The sequence below is a fragment of the Ammospiza nelsoni genome, chromosome 3 (genome assembly GCF_027579445.1).
Source record: "Ammospiza nelsoni isolate bAmmNel1 chromosome 3, bAmmNel1.pri, whole genome shotgun sequence".
NCBI lineage: Eukaryota > Metazoa > Chordata > Aves > Passeriformes > Passerellidae > Ammospiza > Ammospiza nelsoni.
This window is the reverse complement of record NC_080635.1, coordinates 96,471,540-96,492,880: the sequence shown is the minus strand read 5'-3', so window position 1 is coordinate 96,492,880 and position 21,341 is coordinate 96,471,540. Positions and strand designations below refer to the sequence as shown.

The window sequence follows — 21,341 nt, the reverse complement described above, 5'->3', positions numbered from 1 at the left end:
ATTTCATTTCTATTAGATGTATCTATTGCACTTACAAAAAAATGGCTGTGCTAATGGCATTTTTCAAGCTTCTAAATGAAGTGAGAATTATGCACAGCATTTGGTTTTCATGGCCACTTCTTAATGGTTTGTATTTTTACTATAGCTCTAAGCAATACTTTCCAAATGTTGTCATAGCAAACCAAAGTACCTATATAGTGTCTTAAGAACCCAGAAGCTCCAATGCCAGTGTGTATGGCTTCAGGATAATTGTGTGAAGCAAAGAATAATAAGGAACTAGAAAGGATGATGAATCTCTAACAATATTCTACTTTTTTGGCATTTTTAATTTTTTCTTTCTTACCAAATCAGCAGTTGTTTATAGATTTTAAATGCAGATTATAATTATAGGAAATAAATTTGTCTTCACTAATCTTAAACCATTTGGGCTGAAATCCTAATTTTCTATTTCTGGTCTAGATCTTCTGGGTTTTTTTTTAATGGAAGCTATTTTTAATTTCTAAAACTAGCTTTAGATGCAAAATTATTTCCCAGAAAAAAATATTGTTTTGCACGTTTCCAGTGAGTGAAAGTCTGTTCATCCTATTGCATGAGACCAGAGCACACAAAAAGGGCATGGATGAGTGCTTGCAGTTAGAAAACCCACTTTTTTTCCTTATTAAAAACATCCAAAACTTTGAGTAATTGTACAAAGTTCATAAATTTTAATAATTGCAAATTTGAAGTCTTGCATGAGGAACAGAACATCCTTGTCCAAGAGTAAGCATTGGAAGCCAACCAGCTAAAAAACACCTTGGCAGGAAAAATGTCTGAAGGTTTCAGTTCAGCTCTTTCATGATTTTAAATTATTTTTATATTACTTGAAAATATAGATTTCATTCTTTGTAAAAAGAACATGAAAGTGAGATACACTTCTCTTTAAATTCAAGGGGATGAAGTTCTAGAATGGAATGGTAAACCCTTGCCTGGAGCAACAAATGAAGAAGTTTACAACATTATTTTAGAATCAAAATCAGAACCTCAAGTTGAAATCATTGTTTCAAGGCCTATTGGGTAAGGCTAAAGACTTACTTCTTTAGCATAGTTATTAGTTCTGTTAATAGGAATCTTAAAGGGATTATTTGTGAGTTAATTATTTTTATCGCTTAGTAATGGAATACAATTCTCCTTCTGTTATTGACATTCTGTATAGTCTGTTTTCTTCACTACCATTTACAGTCTTGTGCCTTTGCAGTGACATATAAACATAAATATTGTCTTCTGTGTGGTCTAAGTGCTATAAAGACTTTTGCCAAGTGGCAAAGGAAAATTGCTGGATTAGGTACACCTGTGCATGCCAAACTTTTGGTTTTCAGGCTTTCAGCCTACTGGATCAGAATAATTCAAAAAGGTCTTCATGAGTGGAGGGAAGCATTGCAGGATTCTACTAAGGCAATACTAGTAGGATTTTAAACAGACCTTCTTTAAAAAGCTAAAAAAGTAAACAAAACTCCTAATTGAAAATACTGTATTTACCCTTGAACCTTTGTTGTTGAAGTCAAACATGGAAGCAAAAGATTCAATCAAAAATTAGCATTAAGGTGTTATGTTTATAATTTCTATTTTTTTATTATGGTTTGGAGTTTTGTGACAGGTTTGGAGTTTTGTGACAACAATTCTTCTATTCTCAGTTTCCCAAATATGCCTTAGAAGGAAAATAATATCTGTTCAAATTGATAAAACTGGGGGGATTGGCCCTGCATTAGTGGTAGTAGTTTTAGTGATATCAGGAATGTTTTGAGCTAGGTCTTACAAAATTGAATATGAATAATTTATTGTAATTATTCATTTACCTGCAAAATAGAGTCACATGATTTACAATAAGAAGTGATTGGTTTTGCTATTTTCGTCTTAATTATAATTCTTGCTTGTCTCAAATGTGATGCTTTTTTAGTTTTAGAAACAAAAAGCTATTCATTTTCTTTCTTACTAAAATAGCCTTTTATGTTTTGATTATTGATTCTGTCTGTGCCATGTGAGTTTAGCTATATTTTGCAAATAAATTTTGTCTTCTTCATGGCAATCTCTATTAAAAGTACTTAAAAAATTGACATTAATAGGTAATTCCACCTATCAGTTTGACCTTCTAATGGAAAATGAAAGTCTGATGCAATAGTAGGGGCTGTTAAATGCTATAATTACCATCCAGCTGAAGACTCTGGGGAAGTAGAAGCTTTATTTTACATTTTTTGTCATAAATCAGGAGATATTCTTGAAAGAAAGCTGCAAATTCATTTGTACAGCTTTGCTATTAAAAATAAAAGTCCTTAAGGAGATTTTTAGGAAGTCTAGTTTTTATATTTAAATCAGCAAAAAAAGAAATATGTTGATACTGGACATGACTTGAATTCCACATCTAAATTGAAGAAAACATGGAAATGGATTTGTACAACTGTAGAACTGATGTAAAAGGAAAGAGCTAGATTAGCATTTTAAACAATGAACTTTAAACATATTTATTTCTGTCAATGTTGCAGATGTGTGCTCTTAAACTTCTAAGATAATTTTGGTAATAAACCAAATATATTCTTTTAGTTTAAAATTTGATAAATCTATTAGTTTTGAGAAATTAAGTACAAGGTGACTGCATTGCAGTGCCACATTCCTAAAGAAAAACTGGAAAAATACCCTTTTTTGAAGTTTGTTCAAAATTAAAGAATGTTCCTGAATCTGAACAGTGGATTTTGTGTTAGAATAGCGCACCCAGAAATAGTACCAATAAAATGTAAAGTTTTTCTTTGGATGGCCCATACATATTTTTTCAATATGTAGTCAGAAATAGATCACTTTAGATTTTGCTTTTTTTTTTAGATAAATGGAATCTTGGCATGGAGTTTTTTTGCATAATAGAACAACATTTTTCTTCTAGAGTTATGTCTCTATAGATTTTTAATATTTTTTTCTTTTGCTTGAGGGTCAGGTTGGTTTTTGGGGTCTTTATGAGAACAAATAAATATCCCTTGAGCACAGAATTTTAAAATTTAAAGACAGATCCTTTCTATCCTGCAGTAATGAGTCAAAGTCCAGTTGTTTTATGTCAGATTGAGATTTACCTGTCTGTCATCTAAAAATAACCAAAAATTTCAGACATTGTAGAACAGAGAAAATCCTAATAGTAGTTATTAAAAGAAGGAGAATGCTGCGCAGGATTTTCTTTTTTCCCTTTTTTTCCTTTTACTTGATAATTAGGATCTATGTAAATTGTCTTGCAAAATGGAAAATTATTTGCTTGATTGACAGATTGCTTTGATTTTGTCCCTAGCTCCACTTTGTCTTGTTTTCCAAACTGTGTGATGGTTTCAAATTCATGACAGGGATTTTTATTTCATCCCATCCAACACATCTAGTATGCCAAAGTTTGGTGGGTACTTTTAGGTGCTGACTAAGCAAAATTGAAATTGCTTGATACAGCATTAAGTGATAATCCATTACAGCAAAACATTCCTGTGAGGGAACAAGTTCCCGAAAGGCCTGAAAATGGTATTTCATCTACATAATTTAAGTGTTTTCATCTCTCAGTATTAATAATGCAAATAATGTACCAGCACTTTTAATGGTCTTGATTTAAAAATGCCTAGCATATTAGGTCTAAAAAGCCCAAATAGGACACAGTTTGCCTTAAGTGAATAATGGAAGGACTGTAAGTCCACAAATTAGACTGCCCACAAATTAGACTGCCAGTTACAAAACTGCGGTCTAAACAATTTGTTCAGTCTTGTAAATTTGGATTTCTCTGTCTGCCAGCAAATGTAATTTTAAGTAATGGATAATTGTAGGATGTTTATTATAGAAAAATGTGAAGCACATAACACTATTAGCAGCTAAAGGCATAACAACAATAAACAGTATAACCGCAATTGTACCGTGGAAACTCCATAGAAACTAATTGACACTAATTCTAATGGCTGCAACACAAGGTAGATAAGAAACCTATAAAAAGTAGAATTAATGGGTTGACTATCTCAATATGAGGGGAAGAATTACCTATGAATATGTATGCAATGTGAGAGGTGGTTAACATAGGACAGCACAGAAAATCCTCTGGCAGTATACTTTTCAGAGAAGAAGCGTGGCATGGTAACTAAACTCGCCGTCTCTTGTGTGCTCCATGGGATAGTGCAGGTAAAACAAATGTTTTTTCATTTGTCTCTGTTTTCTTTGTCAGATGCTAGCTATCTTTGCTTAGATTTCCACAGATAATGCTGCCAAGCTGTTGTTTCTGTGATATGATTCAGTTCCTCTGTGCAGGGTTGGTTACTGTGGTCTAGGTCCTGGCAAGGAGGTTGAAGCTCCATCACGATCCAGGCAGTGCTGAACTCCAGAGCTGCTCAAAATTAGTGCAAACTGCAGATTGATCTACAGGTTCTGATGGCAGGGAATGGTTTTGAGAATAGCAGGATGAGCACTGGGGAGAGGTACTCAGAAACTCTTTAGAAGCTCTCTGGGGTGTAGAATATGATACATCTGTTCCTAAAACAGCCTAAAAAGTGTGGGTTACAACCATGCTTGAACTTGGTTCTTCTTCAGTGAGCAACCTCTTGACTATATCCTTCAGAGAAATTATAGCTGTTCCTGTGCAAAATAGTGATTCTCACAAACCATATATCTGCACAGAGTAGTTTCAACCTAAGGTACAGTTTTGTTTAATTTACGTAGTCATTGAGGCATGAAAGAATCAGATGTCAGATAATAATATGTAATATCATGGAAGACCACACAAGGTAGGGATAGAAAGACAAAGTTTGAAGTTGGCACCTCTTTACTGGAGGTAAAGAGCTGTCTACTACTTTTCTCAAGTTTGTATTGCTCCCAAAGGGGAGTAAAATTTTGTTACTGTATTAGATAAGCAACTGTGCAACTTTTCACTTTGTTTTTTCTTTGACTGGTCTAGTTTTGAATATTTTAAGTAATGAGCTACTATTTCTTCTAACGAGCTTTTTTGTAAATCATTTATCAGAATATTTTCTGCAGTGCAAAATTAAAACCAGGCTAGATAAGACTAGTTTTCTTACATGAAAAGTTTTAGATTATACTTTCCTTTTAGAATATTCATTCTCTAATTAAAATGCCAACATTTAATCCTCTTTTAAACTGTGTTGATCTATTTCTCATGTTGATTTATTATTAAATTTTTCTGTATTGGTTGTAATAGTGTGACAGTGCCTTAGCAGAAATATGAATCAGTTATTAAGTTGTTATTAATGTGTAATTAATATTTGAAGTTTATTTTTAGCCTTTTTTTTCTACTGTATTGTTGACAATACAAGAAAAAAAAATCCAAACAGAATTAGTTTTAGTGTCTTTAATCACACCAGGACTATAGAACTTGACACTGTGGCTGGCCCTTTCCATGTTGAAGCAGTCCTTGCACATGTGAACCTTTGTTTAGACATCCTAAAAGTGATGTTATTGCAAACAGTGCTATACTGCAGATGAGAGTGTTCATATTCTAGCACAAGAAAATATTGCAAACTTAACATTGTATTGAACAGAAAAATTTGTTTGATTATGATAAGTAAATACTTTAGACTGATGAGAAATGCCCTGGAAAGTCTGACCTGAAAAAGAGAAAATGTTAAGAGGAAGAAGAGTGCACAGCAGCCCTGCTGTGCCACAGGCTGTTAATCTGTTCATATGTTTGTAGTGTAGTACTGTGCCATGTCAAGAATGACTAATTCAGCTATAACTCCATGAATTTGAGAAAACCATGTTATTCTTGACTCATGAAGTCAAGACAAGGAGAAGCACATTCTTGTTCAGTGATGTGAGGTTTAAGCTGATTTGAGACATTAACGCAGAGCTGAAGTAGTCTATTTTAAACCACAGGCACCACAAGTTTAAATTGCAGGACATGAAAAGGGACTTTAAGGCTCAGTGATTGGGCACTGTTGCTTTCTTTTTCTGATACCAGTGTCTGTTTCTTTTTCATAAGTGACTTTTATAAAGCTAGAAGTCTTAGTTTTATTGAGTTCCAAGTCAGAAAGATTTCTGTGTTTCACTGAGTAGTCTGCCTGAATACCTTTAAAATTCTCAACTATAGACTTAAAATCTTGTAAATGTTCTTCAGAAATGTTATTGCAGTTCCAATTTTAGATTAGTCTGTGTGGATGAAAATACATTCAAATAATTCACTGAAGAGTTTTGTTTCCATTTCCCTGCTCTGCTGCTTTGTTCAGATACGTGCAGTACTAGATGATTTTTGCTCTTGTAATGTATTTTCAATGACAGCTGAGAATAGAAAGAGCCAGGAACTAGCATCATCCAGGTTTTGGTGGAAGCATAAATTTATTGATGAGAAAATGCTGATAGATGTGTGTGGACTTTATCAGTTTATCTTACTTATATCTGTATATGTGTTGGATATGTATATATTGAAAAATGTCCATACTCAGTTGTAATACAGTTTCATTTTCTTTTATCCTTTGGAGAAATGCATTATTCACTTGTTTGTTCAACATTGCTAATAATCTTTGTTTTCCTTTTTTATTATTGTAAGACATTTTCATCAGTTTCATTCCCTGAACTCCTTGAGATGTTTATATAAAAATTACTAGTGAGTTAATCTTTGTCTTTTTTTGTTCCTCCAAAAAATAGTTAAACAACCATAGCTGTACTTTCTTTTGGCAAAGGAAGTATATCTGTGTACTGTTTATTTTTCTCTTCCTAAAATTTCTCTTTCTTTATTGTTGCAGTTGTAAAAGTATCTTGTAATCCATCCACAATGTTAACAATGTTATATCTGCTAGTTCCTTATTGTTATATCTGCTAGCTCCTTAACCTGAACGTGGTTTTTGTTAGATTTTCATGAATGATAGTAGAAAGTATGTCTTCAAATATTTCATCTTTCTTGCCTTGTAACCTGTTAGAAACAAATCCATGTTATTAGAACACTGTCCCAGCAATGTATTTGTCACAGCCAAAGGTTGTCTCTGTTGTTTCTAATTGCTATGTGTTCACATTTTAGTGATATTCCACGGATTCCCGAGACTTCCCACCCCCCATTAGAGTCTAGTGAGTACACACCTTGTTCTTTTCTTTAAGTAAGATCTTGTACCCAGCAAAACTATTTCAGCTATCAAATTTCTGAAAGATGATCTGTGGAAATTGCATTGGCTCTGAGGTTTTTGCATGACAAAATTCAATGGGTTTTGGCCTTGTGTGTTAAATTTGAAGCAATATGGATTTTATTAAACATATGCAGATTTCAAATGCTAGCAGAATTATATTTTTTCATTCTGTATCTTGTGTTGTTACTACCAAAATAATAATTTACTTCCCCTAACATAAGAGAGAACAGGTATAAGGGTCTGCCAAAGGTACAAATGGTGTCAGGATTTCACCTCCTGCACCAAGCAAAGTCCAGAGTTCTTGTTTCTCTTTTTTTTCAACAAGAAAACCTTGGTTGCATGAATTTTTTGTTCATACTTCAAAAGACTGGTGTTCTTTTTAACTATTCCATTTGAATGTTTTCAGCCAGAGTATTTGAGGGCCATGGCTCCCAGTCTTTTCCCATCTGAGCCTTTCCTGAGCTGCAACTAGAAACCTTCTCTGGTACAGGGAAGGTGTGATCACTTGTCACAAGTTCATATAATTAGTGAGGGCTCTGTTTCCCTGGGGGAGAACTGAGGATGTCCAGCAGTTGCTGAAATATCCTCCATGCCAGATTCATGTCTTTCGTGTCTTCCTATTAAAATTTCAGAGGCTACTGAGAGTATAATCCATACAACAGATGTGGTGTATTCATCAAAGACTTAGAATCAGTGTTCTTTGTCTGGGGAGGGAGATGTGTAATTCAGTCAGAGAACAGTATTTTATTTAAAACACTTGCTATGGTTTATCAAAGATGTATGAGGAACACTCTTACTATATGGCTTTTTTTAATAAACTAAAAAGTGACAGGTTTAATCTGGGATGTAGGGGTAAAAAACAGTCTTTTTACTCTATTTTCTACATCAATTTTATACAATTCAAAGAAAAAGCAGTTCATAAGTTATCCAGATTTTGGATGGTAATTTCATGTGTTTCTCATGTGGTTTTAGGTTCAAGTTCTTTTGAATCTCAGAAGATGGAAAGGCCTTCTATTTCTGTTATATCTCCGACTAGCCCTGGAGCCCTACGGGATGCACCTCAGGTCCTACCAGGGCAGCTTTCTGTGAGCATATTTTGTTTTTCTTGGGTTTTTAATGGAAATCTGTGAAGTGCTGGTCCTTCAGCCCTGCCCATTCCCAAGGCCTGTTGGGAGACCAAGAGAAATTTTCAGTGTTGGTAAAAATAACATTTTTCAAAAGTTTTTTGATAGCCTCTGGATGCACTAACAAGACCTGACTCTAATCATAGCAGACATAAGAAATTGTTGTCTTAATACACCAAAGAGTGCAGGAATTTACATTGAGAAGAGCCCATAAAAGTGCCTTGAAACTTGTCATTTTTTAGCTTCTGCACTGAAAATAGTGACTTTGCTGTACATGTCCAGTACTCTGCAGATTCAAGAATAGTATCACTGTTTTCTTTATGGGAGCATTTAAAGGCCTGTATATTTGTTAAGCATTACTCTACTCAGTAATGCATTTTAATTTTGATACATCTTGGAACTTTCTTGTAATACTAATGGAAGTCCTGCTTATCAAATATACTGTCAGTACTTAAACTTTGTTTTCCACATTTTTAGTTTTTTTATATTGATCGTATTAATTCAGGAGTATACAGCAGGCTTAAAAATTTCCTAAAATTATGATTCTCTTAAGAAATTATGTAGCTCTATATTATTGTTTCCATATACGCTTTTGAAAAGGTCACAAATCTGAGTATATAGATTTCAGCTATACCTTGAGATTAGATGCAGGCAGAGCTTTCTCTTTAATGTAGCTTTAAAGGTGCAGAGTTAAGACCTGCTGGTTTAGGTGCACTTACAGTTCTAAGATTATGCAATGAGTACAATAATTTTATTCTGCTGTGATAAGTATAAAAGTCTTGGTATATAACATCATCTTTTCCATCTAACCGAATTAAATATTAAGGGATCTTAAATGAAATACATCTCATTGTGTCTGGGAAAAAAAAAAAAAAAAACAACTACAGTTACTTTTTACATTGTGGTTATTTTTGATGCAATCTGAAAATTTTGTTTCTTCTCCATTTTCAGTAATGTTTTCTGGTAACTTGATTCCTGTAGGTTAAACTCTGGTATGACAAAGTGGGACATCAGTTAATAGTAAATGTTCTACAGGCAACAGATTTGCCACCAAGAGTAGATGGGCGCCCCAGAAATCCCTATGTAAAAATGTATTTTCTTCCAGACAGAAGGTAATAGTATTCCAGTTCATAAAATTATGTTTTAATTTACCATGTATTGAATCAGCTTTTAATGAATGCTTATGAAGAACTCCTTTTTATAATTTTTTATAGATAATTTATAACAAAAAATTACACTTGAATCATACAAGTCAGTATCAATTTAACTTTGTAGTCTTTTTTAAGAATGTGATCCACTGTGCAGAAAATACTTTCTTAATTTAGGCAATATTGCCTAAGAGAAAATGAAAAGAGTTACATCCTGATGAGTACATGGTATTTTCTGATTTATCACTATGAATAATTTACGAAAAATATTTATGTTTCAGTGATAAAAGTAAAAGAAGGACCAAAACAGTAAAGAAAAGTCTAGAGCCAAAATGGAATCAAACTTTTCTCTACTCACATGTACATCGTAGAGATTTTAGAGAACGAATGCTTGAAATCACAGTATGGGATCAGCCAAGAGTACAAGAAGAAGAGAGTGAATTTCTTGGAGAGGTGATGCATGCAATCACATTTCTTCTGAGTTCATTGCTTGGTTTTGAGTACATTTGCATATGTATTTTGTGTGTGTGTTTCTCTGTGTGCCTTCAAAATAAAATTGAAACCTGATGATTTTTCTGCTAGATTCTTATAGAGCTGGAGACAGCACTTTTAGATGATGAACCACATTGGTATAAGCTACAGACACATGATGAATCTTCACTACCTCTGCCTCAGCCATCACCATTCATGCCAAGAAGACATGTTCATGGTGGAGAGAGCACTAGCAAAAAATTACAAAGTAGGTCCAAATTCCATTAAGGTCTCTTAAATTTTAAATTAGAAGTGCTGGATATGGTCTAATGGTACTTAAATTCCAAATAAAATAAAAAAGATACTATTTCATAGTCTTTAAAAGTAATGAAAATGTGTGGCAGGAACACAATTTAAATTATGACATTATGATATGTCAGCCTTACAACTGTGATGTATAACTTTGTGTGTGAAACCTGCTGGAATTGATTTGGCTTTCATTAGCAAAAAAAATTGTTCAAAGTTGTTTTTTTTTTTCCTAAACTTCTTTTTAAATAGAAAAATGAAGTTTATAATTATTGGATAATTTAAAAAAAATTAAAGCATTTTATTTTTTAAAAAGAAGTCCTTAAAGACTTACAAGGCTTAAAAACACTTTTCATCGTAAAGTTAGTCTCAACCTCCAATATGCTCATTAAAGTGTACTTTTGCAGAAAAGAGGAATTTTATTAATGTATTTTGGAGGTACGGTTGTTTTCATGAGTCTGATTGCAGGTTTGTATGAGGCACATTCAAAGGAGATATTTCAAAGGAGATATTGTAGTTTCTCTGTTCATTTAAACTAAGATTTACTTAGAAATATGAAAGATGTAGGGGATTATTTTTAAATGCATTTCCAAGCTATTTTTCTGATTTTTCTAAAACATGGAAGTCATTCACTCCAGCCAATGCATAGGAAATTGTTGTACATTCAGGAATGAACTATAAATATGTGTTACTGCTGTAATTGCTGCATAGATGCCCAAACTCAGGATGTGTATAGTGAGAGCAAATGAAAGGTTAGCTTTTATGGGATATTTGAGCTCTTCTAAAAGCTGGCAGTGCTGTTTCCTCTTCCTCTCTCTCACCATATGTTGCCTCATCTCCTTTCCTGTTCAGCAAGCTGAATCAACATATTCACTGAAGTAGCACAAACGTGGTTTTTTTTCCTTTACTTGAGTTTTGCTTTTGGAGGCTTACAGAGGTAATCTATCCTAGTGGAGGATTACTGAGGACTTGAGGGGAAGAGAAAGGGAAAGGAGGCTGCAGCAGCTGTAAGATGTTAAATTGGCTCAGCTATCTTCTGAAGCATCAGTTAGTCACTGCAGTTGAGTTCTCCTTCTGTATTGTTTTGACTTAAAATCATCTTTTTGGTTTCATTATTATGTTGAATGAACATATTTTTGCATATTATAACATGACCAGATGTTCAGGTATTTGTTTACCTTACTGTTGTGCAGGATCTCGGCCAATCAGTGATAGTGACATCTCAGATTTTGATGTTGATGATGGTATTGGAGTTGTTCCTCCAGGTGCGTGGATGAACAGCATGGTCCTGCTTTCTTTTCTTCTTCTTTTTTGCTTGTTTGGATTTTTTTTCTTTATAATATTTTGGAATATTGAGGATACTGATTTTGGAGAGTGCATTGTGGAAAAAACAATTTTCCTGATTATTCCATAATACCTGTCCCATACCTGGTAATTTAAAGGATTCTACTATTCATTCATTTATATTTATTTTGCATATCACTCTTCATATGAGGCCCACTGGTTTGTTGAAATTGGTTAATTTCTTACTGTGTAATGCTCCAAGCATTATTTAAAATGCAAATTAAATGTAAAAGACTCCTACATTTTAAAACATTTAAGATTTCAGTTTTTATTGAAAGCATTTTTAAAATTATTTTGCTTTTTGCTTGAAACTTAGATTTAATGCAGTCTTCTGTGGACTTTATTGATAATGCATGGCTATAGATTAAGATGCATGCAGCATGGCTATATTTTTTATAGTTTTCATAAGCTTTCATGAACTATCATTACCCTAAATGTTCATAAATATTTACTTGTAGAGACTGTCATGGTTTAGCTTTTAGTTCAGCATTCCTACTTACTGAAAATCTTGAGGATTATCTTGGATACCACATTCTTCTAGTTCTCATTCACTGTTGCCACAAGTCAGATAAATATGTTTCCCAATTGTTCCAAGCTAACTGAAGAGTCACTATGTCATTGCCAGCACTAAATCAGTTTTTCTGTGGATCTTCCTGATGAAAACTACTGAATTAAATCGTGGTGTGTTTAAAATAATCTCACAGTTTATTTATCCGCAATATAACTGTGCAAATAAATCAGATATCTTATTAATGCTGTATCATCTTGATTTTAGCTGAGACAAATTCTCCTTCCTTTGATGTTGATTGGGTTCTTTTCTTATTTTATATACTTTGCACCTCAGTCCCTAAGAGAGAAATTCATTTATGTATGCCTAATTATTATATTTGATATTTTTACATCAGTGGACAGAGTGAGCACTTAAAATCAAATATAAAAAAAAGGCTCTAAATATTTTTCCTGGCTTTTTTTTTTTTTTTTCATTTTTTGGTTTTTTTTTTTGTAGTTGAAAATGTAGATACTGGTATGTCTTTGTAGACTTATGTTTAAAGTTTCAGTAAATTCTATTAAGAACTGGGGCTTTTTTAGCTCTGCCAGTCCTTCCATGCATCCAGTTGAAATAAATAATTTTCTACCTGTCAGGAAGCATTCAAAATGGTCCAGCTGCATATATTGGAATTTGTTTGGGCCAGCATTTGAGTAACTGAGTCTTATTGACATTTCTTTGGATTTCATGCTCAGGTGTGCCTTTGAGGAATGCACAGATCCAAACTTTCTCAGCGATCACTGTAGAAAATAGCAGGAATTAATTTTTACAGCTGGATTTTCAATGATCTGAGAGTCTCCAAGTAAAAAATTGAAGGGCATAGTGAGGAAGCTCCTTCTGAAGTCCACCCAATCAGAAACATTCTGCTAGCTCACTTGACCAAGCACAAGTTTGTCCATTTTGAATTTAATTGGCACATTTGTTTGGCATTTCTAAGTGGAGTTCATCTGTTCGTGATTCCTATGGGAAGTGGATATGCATATAAGTGTGTGAGATTTGTTGGATATACTTTAAAGGGAGTTAGACTTTAGGCACAGGGACAAAGAAAATTCATCTGCCACAAATCTATGAAAGCCTAGACAATATATGAAAATGTGTTTGGCAAAAAGACCTGAAAAGGTTTCCAGTCCCAATGTCTGTCGAATTGTTTGAGAACCTTAGGCACAGATTCACAAATGTGGCTGGAGATCAAGTTCATATATATTCATTTCTACCCTCCTGTCCAACCTTCTTAACTTGCCTCATTGCTGAATTGTTAAGCCTTTGGACTGCTCCCTTTGTTTGCACAGAATGAGTACTGCAGTGTCTTCTCCATGAAATAAACTCCTTTGTAAAACTAAGCTTCATGCAAGTTCCTTGTTGTTCTGCAGGGCCTTTACCCCTGCCCTCCCCCTGCCCTTCAGTACCATGGCTCTCACCAGAGTGCAGCCCAGCTCTTGTCTGCTTCAGATTTCTCACACATTCTCTTGCACAGCATGCATGTGGGAAGGAAGAGAAAATATCCGTATTTCCCTTTACTGTAATATAGTGGTGCCCTATTTTGGAATAGCCTTTATTGGCTTCAACCAGATTAGTCTAGTTTTAAGATATCCTTCTCAAGGGAAGTAAGAACATCAAAATTGAGTTTACAACACTTGACCCATAAGAATATATTTCCCTTTGAAAACTTGTCCAAGCTATAGGCTGCCAGCTTCTCCAGGATAATCCTGGGGAAACAGTGTACAAGATTTTAATAATTTAAAATAAACAACATCCACAGCCTTTCCCCCATCCAGTAAGAGAATGATCTTGTGATAGAAGATCAGGTTAGTCAGGCAGAATCTTCCTGAAAGTTATTAATTTTCTTTTTTTCCGAAGTATTGAGAGAAAAAAAGGAAGTTACTTAGCCCCCTTAATATCTCAAGATTTTCAAAAAGGTTATTGCTCATTTTCTAATAAATAAACACATGACTACAAAATGTAAAACCAGAAAATTTCACTTCATCTCTATGCAAGCTAAAAACATGAAGGAAAATAGTTTTGCTAATTTAACTAACCTTGAAAATTCATAAAACTATAATTTCAAATGTTTTACCAATTGCTAAGGCAAATGTAGTATTAGAATTTAGTAATAACAAAAAAAAATATTTTCCTAGAAGTTTCAGCAGCTGCAAAGAATAACTTCTTGTCAGTGGAAGATTGTTACATCAAAAATAGTAGTACTTTAACAAATTCCAAAATATTTTAAGAAAAGTATTTTTCCCTTTTTATATCACTAATTACTTAATCTTATCTTTCATGTAATTAGATCATCTTCATTCGTTAGTAGTACCTGGCAGTGATATACATCTCCTTTTTTAATCATCTCTTAGATATGTTTATAAAAGTTTATATCAACAGCTGAAAGCAATTTGAAGCTCAGGTTTAACAAAAATGATTTTGACAGGGTTGTTGTGGTATGCTGACATCTGTTTACACAAAGAAAATATTCTTTAAAGTCTCTCAACCTCTGCATATATGAGAGATGCTCAAGTCTCTTAAGTAAGTTTGTGATCCTGAGCTGTTCTTGCACCAGTCACTCTGTATCTGTATTGTACTGGCCAACCCCGTACTCCATAAGGGTCAGTGAAAGTTTTTATAACATCTGAACATGTTTTCAGACCAATCTATTTAACCAAGCCTTCAATAATTTCCTTAATTAAAAACAAAACTAAAAAAGCGCTGACATACAGTTGGCAATATCCCCAGTGGTATTTTTAACCACTGGGGATACATTGTTTACATTGTTTATTCTGTGGATAACTCTTCAGTTCAGTTAATTTTTCTGTCACATGTAACCTGTATTTGCCTTCCTCCTGTAGCAGCAGCATGACATTAATACACTTTTTTTTTCCTTGTATATATCCTTGAATATATCAATACACAATATCTTTTACTTGTCTTTATTGTCTTTAAGAAAAAATAATATAATTCTGGTATCAAACATTTGCTAGATCCATTTTCATCATCCATCCTGCATTCATTTCCTGTCACACCTGACAGTTTCCCATGAGCAGCTGAGAAACTTCTGCATAAATTACCATCGGCTTGGTTGCTGCTGTCATGCTGGTCCATGCAAAATTTTTCTCTGCTCACCCTGAAGAGCACAGAGCCTTTGTATTTGAGGATATGAGGAAATGTTACTATTGCTGTCACTGTCATGGTCACTGAAGGTATGGGTGTGATGTGACCAGTTTGACAATTGTTGAATTAATACTTGGGATAAGTATGAATTACTGTCTCTGTTCTGTAAGCTTTGTGTGCACACACTGCATAAATTTCAGGTGTTGTTCCTGAGATAGCTTGGCTGTGCAAAATATAACATAAAATCATCTTTCTATACTAAACTTCTACAGGAGAATCCTATGTGCAGCTTTTTAGGGAGACTAGAAATATATTTTAAATTTAAATCTATATTTAATTTCCTAAACTTAAGTTGTATGTGTTTTAGTAGAATTGCTTAAAGACTGAAAAGATGTTTAAGATTTCTTTGGTTTTAGTGTTTAATGCATGTAAACTGCTCTTCCTACTGATAGAGAGGACAGGATTTTTTCTAGCACAAGCTTATTTGGAAAATTAATTTTATTTTTGCAAATACAGCTTAGATTTAGTTGTCCAGGAAAAGGGAACACATCCACCTTTTGTTATCTATTTTCTTCCTCTCACAAAAGACCTAGACAATTTCTGCAGCAATCCTGGGTCATGAATCTCCATTTAAGTCCTGGGGGTGTCCCCCTTTTGCTTCACAATTTGCACCCAATCCTTGTCCTGAGATCAGGGAGATCCTCATGTTTCTTTGTAGTTTTATTACAGAACTCTGAAACACTTTTTTGGCAGGTAAGGTACTCCAGCAGCACAACATACCAAAACCTGCAGAACATTGAAGTCCTACTTTGTTAAAAGGTTGACAAACCCCAGTAGATATTTTCATGTTGTCAATTTTTAGAGGCCATTAGGGTGCATTGGTAAACTCTTACACATTTTGGGAAAAAAGTGTGAATTCTGCTTTGATGTTTGTGGTCAGGGTTCAAACCTGCAGCTAAAGAGGTCGTGAAATGTCATTGAATGCCTGATCAAGCCTCATGCAGAATCTGCATACAGGGCACACTTTTAAAAGAGGGACTGTTCGTAATTTTGTAGAGGACCAGAGAAGAACTAGAAGAATTATACAAATTATAAAAAATATGAAAAAACCCCAAAGTTAAAACCCTGTAGTGAGATCCATAAAAAGTGCAATTTATTTAATTTATTAAATTTTTCCAATTGACAATTGGGTGATAAATCATAGTCTTTTCCTGCATGAAAAGAGGATTTCTGATAGAAGCTGGTTTTTTTTAGCTGAACAAAATCACACATTACAGTAACTTTAATTCTAGACAAATTCAGAGAAGAAAAATTATTATTTGGATAACTAAGAAAGAATTTTTAAAGTGATTAAAGGATGATTTAAGGGATGACTTTCTGTATCATTAAGGGATTTTCTGTCATGGGATTCTTGTAATCTCATTTAAACGTCTAGAAATGAGCAAGTGAAGTCTGAGCAGATCTCCTTAGGTTCTTTTGGAAAATTAACAGGTACCTTTTGAAAGTTGCTATCTTACTAAGCTTCATTGTCTGTTTTAGGATGGGAGTCAAAATGTATAACAAGACAAAGAGTGTGCTACATAGAAAAAGTCACAACAATGTTGAAATATTGAAAATGTGCTAACATTCCACTGGGGTTTTTTTAAGTCCTATTTAAAAATACTGTGAGAAATTTTTCTACTCAATCACAATATTTGGAAAAAAATATTCTGCACAGTATGCAACACCCAATATTCAGTACAATATGCTCTAAATCCTGTTAGTTTTTTTAAGTAGGTGGCTTTGGCCAAGTTCATTAGGAGAATATTTCTAACTGAAATAAGAGGCAGAAAGATGCTTTATATATGAGCAGCCCTGTGTGAGTCAATGCTGTTGTAGGCCTTGGCAGTCACATAGATTATCAATCTTTATGGGATGTTGTTTACTTTAAAAAATTATATAGCTAGACTATAATACCAAGCTTGCCATTCAGATAAGATCAATTGTCATAGTCATGTGTTTGATTTTTTTTTTCTTGGCAGTAAGTAACTACTGCTAACAATTTTTTAGATGAGGTAAACCCGCACTGTTTACATTCCTTTCAAATATTTTTTTATATACACAAAATACCCAGAATATTCTTCCCCAAGTAAGAAAACTGCTCCACATTCTTCAGTGCATCAAGAAGTCTCATTTTTTCAGTCTCTGTACATGTAGACATTTAAAGGTAATGCTAGTGATTTATTCTGCATGATATATCGGGATGTACAACAGCTGAGTGATGACCTGAAAGTTGTGTAAGTGTTTGGATATGTGGTCCTGGAAGTCTATGCATCTGAATTCTTTCTAAAGCCAGACTTTTAGTCTCTAATTGCCTTTTGTTACCCTCTTGCCAGTAGGTTATAGGTCTAGTACTAGAGAAGGTAAATCCACAACGCTAACTGTGCCAGAGCAGCAGAGAACAACAACTCATCATCGTTCACGCTCCGTGTCTCCTCACCGTGGTGACGATCAGGGCAGGCCCCGTTCACGTTTACCAAATGTGCCATTACAGAGGTAGGCACCTCCAGTGAAACTCTGCGTGCTTTCATGTTTGTATAATTGTTCGTGTCATTGTTAACCTTTCTCTTGTTCAGGAATTTTTCACAATTATAAAGCTTGTTTTTTCTATCTTAATTTATTAGTGCAGTATTTGAACTTGATATATGCTTTCGTTATTCACTCAAGAGCACTCATGGGGTGAATCATAACTTTGTAAGACTTACCTCTTTTTACTCATATTTTCTCTGTGATTCATCATTTGTGTACCATAAGTAATACATAGGTTTGGAATTTTTTTTCAGTCAGTGGCAGAATCTTGTATGAATATTATTATCCTACTTAAGAATATTTGTAGGATAATAGTGGCATGTATAAATTGCATAATTTTTAGTGGCATTCTTACAGAAATCATGGATTAATAATTTATAATTAAAGAATTCCTTCAACCAACTTGTACTGTGATCCATTGTTATTAACGAGAAAACAAGATCATCATACATACTTCTGCTTTTCAGGAGTTTAGATGAAATTCATCAGATGAGAAGATCACGTTCTCCAACTAGACACCATGATGCCTCCAGAACTCCAGTTGATTACAGATCCAGAGAGATGGATAGTCAGTATTTGTCTGATCAAGAAAGGTACATTGTCAGCCTGAACGTGGACAAAAGTTTAGAAATGTTGTCAGTTTGCCTAATTTTCAAGTTTTCATTAGAAATGTGACTAATAGAAATGGGGAAGGGAGAGAATTCATCCTAACTGATAGATCTAGTGCCACTGTTAAATTGTCTATACCCTTTTTTTTTTTGGTAAAACTATGCACTGAGTTGACAGTAATTGCAGGTATCTAGACAAATGATTCTTGTCTGTCTTGCCTAGATATTCTACTGCTTTTTCCCAAATGAAGCCCAGAGATTTTTGCTAGAAAGCCATGCATCTTAGTGTATGCTCTAGGCCTTCCTGTAATACCAGAATTTACCAGTTGTGCTGGTAAATTTACCAGCAAAATGCCAGACATTAATTCCTCCTTGCTGGGAGTTGGAGGCATGCTAATTTGAATTCATATGCTTATAAATTTTGGACACCTATGGGTACAGTCTCCCAGCATCTTATGTAACATTCTGGTGAACTTTCTACATTACCCAGGCATGGTAAGGATAGGTGCAGTACTAGTTGTAGGGTGCAGAAATTTCCAGTCTTAGATGTGTGACACAAACACATCTCTCCCTGTCATGGAGGGGCTACACTCAAAGAACGCTTGGCCTCCCCTCGTAGGCACTGTTTTCAGGTGTCTGTATTCTGATAAAATGGAAGAAATTAGAATTTCTTTTTAGTTTTTACCTGTAGAAAAAGCTTAGAAAGGTATTTCAGCTCAGCAGTTGTGAAAAATAATGATGAGAGTCACATAGACTATCAATCTTTATGGGATTTTGTTTACTTTAAAAAAATCATGTAGCTGGACTTTAGTAGGAAACTTACCATTCAGATAGGATCAATTGTCATAGTAATGTCTTGTATTTTTTTTTTCTTGGCAGTAAGTAACTGCTTTTAGAACTAAGTGTAACAGAATCTTTCCCTATAATCCAATAAATTCCATGTGGAACATACATTTTGGAGTGACATGAAAAGATGTAAACATTAAACCATAAAAATCTCTGGAAATCTTTGGCCAGATTTTAAGCAGCACAAAGACTGAATAACAGATGACTCTTGCAGTTCAGCTAATTCAGTTTTGCATATGATCTTGCCTGTTTTACCTTTGTAGTATAGTAACATAAGTGTGGGAACTATTGAGTAATATGGTACATTTAAAAATTCAGATAGGCAAGAAGTGTGTACAGAATTGACTAAGTTGGATTTTTGCACTGAATTTTCTTTCAGAGGTGAATTAAAATTGTTTTTAAGTATAGTAGTCAGATTTATAGTTAGGCTAATTCAAGTAATGTCCACTTGTTGCAGGTTTTTTCTGTTTTTTTTGGGGGGGGCAGTGATATATTAAAAAGATTTCTGAAGATATTTCTTGAATTGATTTGTTATTAATCAGATTTGAAGAGAAAAAGGTTTTAAAAAGTAGCTTTTGTCAGTATAAATACAGACAGTTAGCTGTCTAGAAATTTCTCTTTTAGTAAAGCCTCAAACCTGGATATAACTGGTGATATATCCATGGATTATGGTTGGAGAGTAATTGGGTTTACCCTGAGCCTTTCCTGGGGATAAGCAATGGGCTGCTGGATTTGTTCAGAGTCTTCAATTCTTTTCAGTGTTCACAAAACTTTTTTGGAAGTTTAAAGCTCAGACATGAAGGATGTACATTGCTGATTTTCAGGATTTAAAGATGGGTCCATGTACTTGTGTTCTTGAGTAATAATCTTGTCTGCAGTGGTCTCCTTTTCCCCATTTTCCTTTTCATCTTTTCCTCCAGATTTGATCAGTTGTGAAGTCTGTTTAGTTCTGGCTGGTTTTGCCAGCTTTCAGTACAAAAGAATAGCATCATATGAAAGATCCAAACCAGGTTTTGTTAAAAAAGATCCTCTGTCACATCCAAGAATTAAAAAACCCAACTTCATTAAATATTATGGATTAGTATCAAGAGTAGTGTAGATATTGTGTTCTGCATTTACTGAACCCTTCACCTAAACAAGTACATTCACATAGATATCTAATGTAAACTTGGCTTGAAAGCTGAGGAACTACCCAATAATTGCATGCCAGAGATTGCAGCAGCTGATTAGTTTCAAAAGTTTTCTCAATTATCTATTAATGGTTCAAAATCAATATTAAATCATAATATAGGTCTTTGTAAAAATAGGTACTACCACTCTCTTACAGAAGCATCTGTTGCAATAAGTTTCCAGTGGAACTTATTTGTCCACTTCAACAGTGTTATATATATTTATATACATATATACATACATATATATATATGAATATATATAAACTGTTAGGAAAAGCCTTTTATTAGGAAACCATTGTCCAATTTTCAAAAGCATGGCACTTTTTTTTTGTGTTTCTTTTATTCCTAAGTAAAATATCTCAATTATGAGTATAGAAAACATTTATTTGGGAATAGTAATCTCTACTTTAAATGTCCTCCAAAACAGACTTAATTTATCAGAGAACTGTATAGTCTCACAATATTGGTAATCTTCTTGATGGATTCTTTTGCTTTTTTTTTTAACTAGAAAATTTCATGGTGAATTTGTTATTTTATATCACTTTTCAGGATGACTTCTTTATCAGTGTTTGCTTTGGGCCAATTACCATAGATACTCTGGCTTACGAAATGTAAATATTAACAAAGTACTCTATGATTTAATGTGGACTTTGCATCTACTTTGCAACTCTAAAGAAAATAGTAACTTTTTTCCTAAAATCCATAGTTTGCAATGTGGAAAGATGCATATAAATTCTGTCTGATCTTATGAACAGCAATTTGGCTTAGAAAGAAAATTTAAAGATTCAGTTCAACTCTAATTCGTGTTGTTACATCAAGCTGGCAGCTCCAGATGTAATTAAGTCTTCCATGACTCACAAGCCATTATTTCAGTCTGCTATGTTTAGAATTTTAGGTAAATAATGCCTATAGTGTATCAATGAAATGCATCATTTTATAATGACATGAAGTATGAAACACATTGAACAACTGCTACTTTATCTGTCTTGTAATATTTTC

At 33.8% G+C, this 21,341-nt stretch overlaps 1 protein-coding gene across 19 annotated transcripts in view; it reads left to right on the top strand.

Moving 5' to 3' along the window:
- RIMS1 (regulating synaptic membrane exocytosis 1) overlaps window positions 1-21,341 on the top strand; it is a 306,477-nt gene that overhangs the window by 182,911 nt on the left and 102,225 nt on the right. For 11 of the 19 annotated variants that reach the window (XM_059469483.1, XM_059469463.1, XM_059469472.1 and 8 more), the window contains 9 exons: window positions 930-1,053; window positions 7,004-7,050; window positions 8,079-8,191; window positions 9,212-9,342; window positions 9,660-9,831; window positions 9,961-10,117; window positions 11,349-11,420; window positions 17,524-17,683; window positions 18,184-18,309. In XM_059469483.1, coding sequence (XP_059325466.1) covers window positions 930-1,053; window positions 7,004-7,050; window positions 8,079-8,191; window positions 9,212-9,342; window positions 9,660-9,831; window positions 9,961-10,117; window positions 11,349-11,420; window positions 17,524-17,683; window positions 18,184-18,309 — 1,102 coding nt within the window. The remainder of the gene's footprint in view (window positions 1-929; window positions 1,054-7,003; window positions 7,051-8,078; window positions 8,192-9,211; window positions 9,343-9,659; window positions 9,832-9,960; window positions 10,118-11,348; window positions 11,421-17,523; window positions 17,684-18,183; window positions 18,310-21,341) is intronic. The other 8 variants (XM_059469480.1, XM_059469471.1, XM_059469478.1 and 5 more) reach the window with 1 other exon arrangement.